This window comes from Myotis nattereri (genome assembly GCF_964212035.1).
Source record: "Myotis nattereri genome assembly, chromosome: 5".
Classification (NCBI taxonomy): domain Eukaryota; kingdom Metazoa; phylum Chordata; class Mammalia; order Chiroptera; family Vespertilionidae; genus Myotis; species Myotis nattereri.
The window spans coordinates 382,243-392,726 of NC_138080.1; the positions used below are offsets into that span (position 1 = coordinate 382,243).

General features: G+C 59.8%; 1 protein-coding gene across 1 annotated transcript; it reads right to left on the reverse strand.

Moving 5' to 3' along the window:
- Window positions 1-419: 419 nt before the first annotated feature.
- On the reverse strand, window positions 420-8,266 carry LOC308519300 (THO complex subunit 4-like; the record flags this gene model as incomplete). Its single annotated transcript, XM_081091285.1, has 3 exons — window positions 420-455; window positions 2,956-3,575; window positions 8,062-8,266. 3 exons carry the CDS (start codon window positions 8,264-8,266, stop codon window positions 420-422), a joined length of 861 nt encoding a protein of 286 aa, XP_080947411.1.
- Between the last annotated feature and the right edge of the window lie 2,218 nt (window positions 8,267-10,484).

Here is a 10,484-nt window from a genome sequence, read left to right on the forward strand (position 1 = left end):
TGGATGTGAATGAAATGTGTATGCTTTCGTACCTTAGCTCTGAGCCCAGGACGCCAGAGGCCACCAGCAGTCAAACAGCCCCGTCAGAGAGCGGTGGTCTAGATGTGTATGGATCTGTCCCTGTTCGTCGGTCTATGCTGTTCTCTATATTCCACGAATGAGTGAGATCGTGTGGTATTCATTTTTCTCTGACGGGCTAATTTCACTTAGCATAATGCTCTCCAGTTCCATCCATGCTGGCAAGAATTCCTTCTTTTCCCTACTTTTTTACCGCAGCGTAGTATTCCACTGTGTGGATGTAGCACAGTTGTGTGTGTGCGTGTTTGTGTTTACTGCATTTCTGTGAAATGCCCCCCCCACCCCCCACCCCCACACCCCTATAGGCATATCCCTGGAGGCATCTCCCTACAGAAAGCAGCTTACCTACAGAAAGCAGCTAAGCGTTTGGCCCGTCCCTTGGGAGGGGGGGGTGGGTTTGGGGGCGGTGGGGCGCGGGGGGTGGGGGCGGGGGGAGGGGGGACCCAGGTGCCAATGGCACCTTGAGGGCTTCCAGTGTGGTGGGAGCAGGGACACCTTGCAGGTTACATGAATCCATCTCTGGAAGAGGACACTGAGGCTGAGGCAGGTGAAACTGATTTGCATAAACGGGTCAGTTATCAGGGAGACCGGAAGCTGGAGTTGAAGAAGTTGAGGGCCAGGGCGAGGGTGCCCTTCTGAACAGGGTGAAGAGTGGGGGCCTAGGGAGAGAATGCCCTCTGTCTGCAGTCAAACAGCTTAGCCCTACCGAGGGAGGGCATGACTCGTCCCCGTGTCTGTGGGGCCCTTGGGAGCAGGGTCTGAGGGAGGCGAGTGCTTGTCTGGGCGTGACTGCGGACGTAAACACACAGTCACGCACAGACGCTTCTTGACCTGAATGGTCCGTCGGCATCCATGAGCACCCTTCAGCCCCTGCCTTCTCGTAGGCGGCGCGCCCCCTGCTTGTCCTTCCCCCCTCAGGTCAAGTCTGGGCACCTGTTTCTGCCTTCCCCAGAGGTGGCTGCAGGAGGGTGACCTGCATTAGCGCTACTCGACCAGCAGAGGGCGGGACGGGCTCTTACGCCATGCTTGGGCTGGGCCCTCTGGTCCAGCTCCCTCTCTGGATGAATGCTCAGGCCCCTGTCCAGAGACCAAGTAACCCGGCCGGGCCACATGGGCTTGCCGAAGGGTCTAAAGCATTGAACGGCTGGATCAATGTCATTACTAAAGAGGGGTTTTTTCGTTTGTTTGTTTTTGTTTTTATTTCATTTCATTTCATTTCATTTCATTTTCTGTGTGCGTGTGCGTGTGCGTGGAGGGGGGGAGCCGGGGGAGGTGCGTGGGTGTGGTTGTGGGTGTGCTTCTGCGTGTGCGTGTGCGTGTGCGTGTGCGTGTGCGCGCGTGGGTGTGTGTGTGTGTGTGTGTGTGTGTAAATCCGCAGTCACGCACGGACACTTCTTGGTCTGCATGGCCCGTCGGAAACCATGAGCACCCTTCAGCCCCTGCCTTCTTGCAGACAGCGTGCCCCCTGCTCGTCCTTGCCCGCTCCGGTTAAGTCCCGGCACCTGGCTCCGGCTGCAGAAAGGTGGTGGCTTGCTTTGGCGCTGCTCGACCAGCCGAGGGCGGGACCAGCTCTTCGGCCCCGGCCCCAGTCAACCCAATCCACAGCCAAAGACTATGTCAGGGCAGGGCCATCTGGTCGGCCGCCCCTCCCCCCCCCCACCCCCCTCCCTCTGTGGATGAATGGCCAGGCCCCCGCCCAGAGACCAGGTTCGGGCCTGGCCATCCGGCCTTGCCGAAGCGTCAGAACGTTGAAAGGCTGGATCAGCGTGTTTTCTAAGGAGGTTTGTGCGTGTGTGTGTGTGTGTTTGTGTGTGTGTGTGTGTGTGTGTGTGTGTGTGTGTGTGTTTGTGTGGTTTTTTTTGGAGGGTTTTTTTGTTGTTGTTTTTGTTTGTTTGTTTGTTTGTTTGTTTGTTTTTGCTGCACCCATTTCTGTTTATTATGGCCAAGGTGAAAACGCCAGCTCCTCCACAACAGCAACCAGTAAAATTTTTCCCCAAAATGACTAGGTACAACACAGGTCTTTTTCGGAATTTTTTAATAAAATAAACGTTAAAGAAAACGCTTTGCGTGAGTTTTAATTAAATCCTATTTCAAAACAGAAGAAACAATTCCCCAATGGGCCACAGGTCCCCGCCAGCCCACCCTCGGGAAGCACGGCGAGACGATTTCCAGGCCTAGCTCCACCACCCACGCACGCACTGACTTGGTGGTGCTTTAGCTGGTGTCCATCATGGCGTCGTAAGCGTCCAGGTGGGCGTCCAACTCCTCGGTGTCCATCACCGTGTTGTAAGCGTCCAGCTGGGCGTCCAACTCCTCGGTGTCCATGACCGTGTTGTAAGCGTCCAGCAGGGCGTCCTCCAACTCCTCGGCGCCCCTCATCGCGTTGTAAGCGTCCTTCTGGGGGTCCAGCTGCTCGGCGCCCCTCATCGCGTTGTAAGCGTCCTTCTGTGGGTCCAGCTGCTCGGCGCCCCTCATCGCGTTGTAAGCGTCCTTCTGGGGGTCCAGCTGCTCGGCGCCCCTCATCGCGTTGTACGCGTCCTTCTGGGGGTCCAACTCCTCGGCGCCCCTCATGGCATTGTACGCGTCCTTCTGGGCGTCCATCTCCTCCGTGTCCCTCATCGCGCCGGCAGTGCTCAGCTGGGCGTCCAACTTTTTGGTGCCCCTCATCGGGCTGCCAGTGCTCACCTGGGCGTCCAGCTTTTTGGTGCTCCTCATCGCGTTGTAAGCGTCCAGCTGGGCGTCCAACTCCTCGGCGCCCCTCATCGCGTTGTAAGCGTCCAGCTGGGCGTCCAACTTCTTGGTGCCCCTCATCGCGCTGCCACTGTTCACCTGGGCGTCCAACTTTTTGGTGCCCCTCATCGGGCTGCCAGTGCTCACCTGGGCGTCCAGGTTTTTGGTGCTCCTCATCGAGTTGTAAGCGTCCAGCTGGGCGTCCAACTCCTCCGCAGCGATCTGTTGCTTTGAATTGCGTCCGGTGCCCCTGCCTGTAACCCGGCTGCCTCCGCGGGCGCGACTCGGCGTGCCGCCGCCAAAGCCTCCAGATCCTCGGTGTGTAGTCAGCCCGCCTCTGTTGCCACTCTGTACCGGCCTGCGCTGCGTGTGTATCTGTGAGGTGACGAGCTGGATGTTGAGGGGGCGGCCATCCAAAGGCACGCCGTGGTACTGTTTCATGGCTTCCAGGGCGTCTGCCTTCCGCTCAAAGTGCACGTGGGCTGACCCCAGGCTGCGGCCAGAGCGGTCGTAGTGGACACCGGCCTTCTTCAGAGGCCCGAACTCCGCAAACAGCTGCTGGACGTCCGCGTCGGACACTCCGAAGGCCAGGTTGGACAGAAGCAGCTTCCCCCCGGTCACCAGGCCGGCGCCCCTGCCCAAGCCCCTGCGGAAGCGGTCGCGTGGCCACGCGTCGGGAAGCTGTCTCGGCCTGCTGTAGGGCGCCGGCCGGTTCCTGCCTCGGCCGAGGGCCGCCCGGTTCCGGCACGGCCCGCCGCCCTGGCTCACTGGTGCGGCGGTTTGCGCTCCGCCACTGCGGCCTCCCTGGGAGCCGGCCCGGCCTCGGTCCCGGCCTCGGTCCCTGCCCCCGCCGCGGCCGCCCCGCTGGCTCCGGTTCAGCCTAATGATGTCGTCCAGAGACATGTTGACTTTGTCGGCCATGGCGGGCCCGGAATCGGCCTCGGATCGAGCCCGTGCGGGAAGCACGCCGGCCCTGAGCGGCCACCAGATGTTGGGGTCCAGGCGCAGGGATTCGCAAAGGTGTGGACGGACTCCTCGCGGAAGACGAAATGACAGGGAGACAGCGTTCGGACAGAGACAGCGTTCAGACGGAGACAGCGTTCGGACGGAGACAGCGTTCGGACCGAGACAGCATTCGGACCGAGACAGCGTTCACACGGAGACAGCGTTCAGACGCGCCCAGGGCTGAGAAGGTCTGCGAACCATAGACGCTGCGAGGCGCTGCCGCCCCTGCTTTTATAGCCCCAGAGCGTGGTGGGAGGAGCCAGAGAGACCCACCAATCAGCCGCTCCCAGGAATGAAGCGCCACTGTTTGGGAGACGCCAACTTTAGGGTGGGGCAGGTGGCCCAATCTCAAGGAAAGGCTCTCCCGAACGTGGCTGCGACGCCTGGGGTGCTTGACCGGCGCCTCTTGGGCAGGCTCCTCCAACCCGGGACCCGTGAAGAGTGTTGGGGGGTTTTATTTTACTTTATGTTATTCTTTCTTAATTCTGTGCTCATTTCTCTTCGTTCATTGCAATGGATTCTATCTCTCGGCAATGAACCGTTGTAAACATCGGTCCCATTTGCATTTGAAGGGAGCGGGCGGGGTGTGCGGGGGGCTGAGGGCGGGGGTGGGGGGGGTGGGGGTTGGGGGGAGGAAGGGGGCCAGGTTTGCGGGACGGGGGAGGGGGAGACCGGAGACGCAAACACCCCAGTCGTAGCGGCCCTTGGGGGTCATGGGAGGCAGAGGCTGAGGTGGATGTGAATGAAATGTGTATGCTTTCGTACCTTAGCTCTGAGCCCAGGACGCCAGAGGCCACCAGCAGTCAAACAGCCCCGTCAGAGAGCGGTGGTATAGATGTGTATGGATCTGTCCCTGTTCGTCGGTCTATGCTGTTCTCTATATTCCACGAATGAGTGAGATCGTGTGGTATTCATTTTTCTCTGACGGGCTAATTTCACTTAGCATAATGCTCTCCAGTTCCATCCATGCTGGCAAGAATTCCTTCTTTTCCCTACTTTTTTACCGCAGCGTAGTATTCCACTGTGTGGATGTAGCACAGTTGTGTGTGTGCGTGTTTGTGTTTACTGCATTTCTGTGAAATGCCCCCCCCCCCCACACCCCTATAGGCATATCCCTGGAGGCATCTCCCTACAGAAAGCAGCTTACCTACAGAAAGCAGCTTAGCGTTTGGCCCCTCCCTTGGGAGGGGGGGGTGGGTTTGGGGGCGGTGGGGCGCGGGGGGGGGGCGGGGGGAGGGGGGACCCAGGTGCCAATGGCACCTTGAGGGCTTCCAGTGTGGTGGGAGCAGGGACACCTTGCAGGTTACATGAATCCATCTCTGGAAGAGGACACTGAGGCTGATGCAGGTGAAACTGATTTGCATAAACGGGTCAGTTATCAGGGAGACCGGAAGCTGGAGTTGAAGAAGTTGAGGGCCAGGGCGAGGGTGCCCTTCTGAACAGGGTGAAGAGTGGGGGCCTAGGGAGAGAATGCCCTCTGTCTGCAGTCAAACAGCTTAGCCCTACCGGGGGAGGGCATGACTCGTCCCCGTGTCTGTGGGGCCCTTGGGAGCAGGGTCTGAGGGAGGCGAGTGCTTGTCTGGGCGTGACTGCGGACGTAAACACACAGTCACGCACAGACGCTTCTTGACCTGAATGGTCCGTCGGCATCCATGAGCACCCTTCAGCCCCTGCCTTCTCGTAGGCGGCGCGCCCCCTGCTTGTCCTTCCCCCCTCAGGTCAAGTCTGGGCACCTGTTTCTGCCTTCCCCAGAGGTGGCTGCAGGAGGGTGACCTGCATTAGCGCTACTCGACCAGCAGAGGGCGGGACGGGCTCTTACGCCATGCTTGGGCTGGGCCCTCTGGTCCAGCTCCCTCTCTGGATGAATGCTCAGGCCCCTGTCCAGAGACCAAGTAACCCGGCCGGGCCACATGGGCTTGCCGAAGGGTCTAAAGCATTGAACGGCTGGATCAATGTCATTACTAAAGAGGGGTTTTTTCGTTTGTTTGTATTTCTTTTCATTTCATTTCATTTCATTTTCTGTGTGCGTGTGCGTGTGCGTGGAGGGGGGGAGCCGGGGGAGGTGCGTGGGTGTGGTTGTGGGTGTGCTTCTGCGTGTGCGTGTGCGTGTGCGTGTGCGTGTGCGCGCGCGCGCGCGCGCGCGTGTGTGTGTGTGTGTGTGTGTGTGTGTGTAAATCCGCAGTCACGCACGGACACTTCTTGGTCTGCATGGCCCGTCGGAAACCATGAGCACCCTTCAGCCCCTGCCTTCTTGCAGACAGCGTGCCCCCTGCTCGTCCTTTCCCGCTCCGGTTAAGTCCCGGCACCTGGCTCCGGCTGCAGAAAGGTGGTGGCTTGCTTTGGTGCTTCTCGACCAGCTGAGGGCGGGACCAGCTCTTCGGCCCCGGCCCCAGTCAACCCAATCCACAGCCAAAGACTATGTCAGGGCAGGGCCATCTGGTCGGCCGCCCCTCCCCCCCCCCCACCCCCCTCCCTCTGTGGATGAATGGCCAGGCCCCCGCCCAGAGACCAGGTTCGGGCCTGGCCATCCGGCCTTGCCGAAGCGTCAGAACGTTGAAAGGCTGGATCAGCGTGTTTTCTAAGGAGGTTTGTGCGTGTGTGTGTGTGTGTTTGTGTGTGTGTGTGTGTGTGTGTGTGTGTGTGTTTGTGTGGTTTTTTTTGGAGGGTTTTTTTGTTGTTGTTTTTGTTTGTTTGTTTGTTTGTTTGTTTGTTTTTGCTGCACCCATTTCTGTTTATTATGGCCAAGGTGAAAACGCCAGCTCCTCCACAACAGCAACCAGTAAAATTTTTCCCCAAAATGACTAGGTACAACACAGGTCTTTTTCGGAATTTTTTAATAAAATAAACGTTAAAAAAAACGCTTTGCGTGAGTTTTAATTAAATCCTATTTCAAAACAGAAGAAACAATTCCCCAATGGGCCACAGGTCCCCGCCAGCCCACCCTCGGGAAGCACGGCGAGACGATTTCCAGGCCTAGCTCCACCACCCACGCACGCACTGACTTGGTGGTGCTTTAGCTGGTGTCCATCATGGCGTCGTAAGCGTCCAGCTGGGCGTCCAACTCCTCGGTGTCCATCACCGTGTTGTAAGCGTCCAGCTGGGCGTCCAACTCCTCGGTGTCCATGACCGTGTTGTAAGCGTCCAGCAGGGCGTCCTCCAACTCCTCGGCGCCCCTCATCGCGTTGTAAGCGTCCTTCTGGGGGTCCAGCTGCTCGGCGCCCCTCATCGCGTTGTAAGCGTCCTTCTGTGGGTCCAGCTGCTCGGCGCCCCTCATCGCGTTGTAAGCGTCCTTCTGGGGGTCCAGCTGCTCGGCGCCCCTCATCGCATTGTACGCGTCCTTCTGGGGGTCCAACTCCTCGGCGCCCCTCATGGCATTGTACGCGTCCTTCTGGGCGTCCATCTCCTCCGTGTCCCTCATCGCGCCGGCAGTGCTCAGCTGGGCGTCCAACTTTTTGGTGCCCCTCATCGGGCTGCCAGTGCTCACCTGGGCGTCCAGCTTTTTGGTGCTCCTCATCGCGTTGTAAGCGTCCAGCTGGGCGTCCAACTTCTTGGTGCCCCTCATCGCGCTGCCACTGTTCACCTGGGCGTCCAACTTTTTGGTGCCCCTCATCGCGCTGCCACTGTTCACCTGGGCGTCCAACTTTTTGGTGCCCCTCATCGGGCTGCCAGTGCTCACCTGGGCGTCCAGCTTTTTGGTGCTCCTCATCGAGTTGTAAGCGTCCAGCTGGGCGTCCAACTCCTCCGCAGCGATCTGTTGCTTTGAATTGCGTCCGGTGCCCCTGCCTGTAAGCCGGCTGCCTCCGCGGGCGCGACTCGGCGTGCCGCCGCCAAAGCCTCCAGATCCTCGGTGTGTAGTCAGCCCGCCTCTGTTGCCACTCTGTACCGGCGTGCGCTGCGTGTGTATCTGTGAGGTGACGAGCTGGATGTTGAGGGGGCGGCCATCCAAAGGCACGCCGTGGTACTGTTTCATGGCTTCCAGGGCGTCTGCCTTCCGCTCAAAGTGCACGTGGGCTGACCCCAGGCTGCGGCCAGAGCGGTCGTAGTGGACACCGGCCTTCTTCAGAGGCCCGAACTCCGCAAACAGCTGCTGGACGTCCGCGTCAGACACTCCGAAGGCCAGGTTGGACAGAAGCAGCTTCCCCCCGGTCACCAGGCCGGCGCCCCTGCCCAAGCCCCTGCGGAAGCGGTCGCGTGGCCACGCGTCGGGAAGCTGTCTCGGCCTGCTGTAGGGCGCCGGCCGGTTCCTGCCTCGGCCGAGGGCCGCCCGGTTCCGGCACGGCCCGCCGCCCTGGCTCACTGGTGCGGCGGTTTGCGCTCCGCCACTGCGGCCTCCCTGGGAGCCGGCCCGGCCTCGGTCCCGGCCTCGGTCCCTGCCCCCGCCGCCGCGGCCGCCCCGCTGGCTCCGGTTCAGCCTAATGATGTCGTCCAGAGACATGTTGACTTTGTCGGCCATGGCGGGCCCGGAATCGGCCTCGGATCGAGCCCGTGCGGGAAGCACGCCGGCCCTGAGCGGGCACCAGATGTTGGGGTCCAGGCGCAGGGATTCGCAAAGGTGTGGACGGACTCCTCGCGGAAGACGAAATGACACGGACACAGCGTTCGGACAGAGACAGCGTTCAGACGGAAACAGCGTTCGGACGGAGACAGCGTTCGGACCGAGACAGCGTTCGGACCGAGACAGCGTTCACACGGAGACAGCGTTCAGACGCGCCCAGGGCTGAGAAGGTCTGCGAACCATAGACGCTGCGAGGCGCTGCCGCCCCTGCTTTTATAGCCCCAGAGCGTGGTGGGAGGAGCCAGAGAGACCCACCAATCAGCCGCTCCCAGGAATGAAGCGCACTGTTTGGGTGGGGCAGGTGGCTTTAGGGTGGGGCAGGTGGCTCAATCTCAAGGAAAGGCTCTCCCGAACGTGGCTGCGACGCCTGGGGCGCTTGACCGGCGCCTCTTGGGCAGGCTCCTCCAACCCGGGACCCGTGAAGAGTGTTGGGGGGTTTTATTTTACTTTATGTTATTCTTTCTTAATTCTGTGCTCATTTCTCTTCGTTCATTGCAATGGATTCTATCTCTCGGCAATGAACCGTTGTAAACATCGGTCCCATTTGCATTTGAAGGGAGCGGGCGGGGTGTGCGGGGGGCTGAGGGCGGGGGTGGGGGGGGTGGGGGGTGGGGGGAGGAAGGGGGCCAGGTTTGCGGGAGGGGGGAGGGGGAGACCGGAGACGCAAACACCCCGGTCGTAGCGGCCCTTGGGGGTCATGGGAGGCAGAGGCTGAGGTGGATGTGAATGAAATGTGTATGCTTTCGTACCTTAGCTCTGAGCCCAGGACGCCAGAGGCCACCAGCAGTCAAACAGCCCCGTCAGAGAGCGGTGGTCTAGATGTGTATGGATCTGTCCCTGTTCGTCGGTCTATGCTGTTCTCTATATTCCACGAATGAGTGAGATCGTGTGGTATTCATTTTTCTCTGACGGGCTAATTTCACTTAGCATAATGCTCTCCAGTTCCATCCATGCTGGCAAGAATTCCTTCTTTTCCCTACTTTTTTACCGCAGCGTAGTATTCCACTGTGTGGATGTAGCACAGTTGTGTGTGTGCGTGTTTGTGTTTACTGCATTTCTGTGAAATGCCCCCCCCCACCCCCCACCCCCACACCCCTATAGGCATATCCCTGGAGGCATCTCCCTACAGAAAGCAGCTTACCTACAGAAAGCAGCTTAGCGTTTGGCCCGTCCCTTGGGAGGGGGGTGGGGTGGGTTTGGGGGCGGTGGGGCGCGGGGGGTGGGGGCGGGGGGAGGGGGGACCCAGGTGCCAATGGCACCTTGAGGGCTTCCAGTGTGGTGGGAGCAGGGACACCTTGCAGGTTACATGAATCCATCTCTGGAAGAGGACACTGAGGCTGAGGCAGGTGAAACTGATTTGCATAAACGGGTCAGTTATCAGGGAGACCGGAAGCTGGAGTTGAAGAAGTTGAGGGCCAGGGCGAGGGTGCCCTTCTGAACAGGGTGAAGAGTGGGGGCCTAGGGAGAGAATGCCCTCTGTCTGCAGTCAAACAGCTTAGCCCTACCGAGGGAGGGCATGACTCGTCCCCGTGTCTGTGGGGCCCTTGGGAGCAGGGTCTGAGGGAGGCGAGTGCTTGTCTGGGCGTGACTGCGGACGTAAACACACAGTCACGCACAGACGCTTCTTGACCTGAATGGTCCGTCGGCATCCATGAGCACCCTTCAGCCCCTGCCTTCTCGTAGGCGGCGCGCCCCCTGCTTGTCCTTCCCCCCTCAGGTCAAGTCCGGGCACCTGTTTCTGCCTTCCCCAGAGGTGGCTGCAGGAGGGTGACCTGCATTAGCGCTACTCGACCAGCAGAGGGCGGGACGGGCTCTTACGCCATGCTTGGGCTGGGCCCTCTGGTCCAGCTCCCTCTCTGGATGAATGCTCAGGCCCCTGTCCAGAGACCAAGTAACCCGGCCGGGCCACATGGGCTTGCCGAAGGGTCTAAAGCATTGAACGGCTGGATCAATGTCATTACTAAAGAGGGGTTTTTTCGTTTGTTTGTTTTTGTTTTTATTTCATTTCATTTCATTTCATTTCATTTTCTGTGTGCGTGTGCGTGTGCGTGGAGGGGGGGAGCCGGGGGAGGTGCGTGGGTGTGGTTGTGGGTGTGCTTCTGCGTGTGCGTGTGCG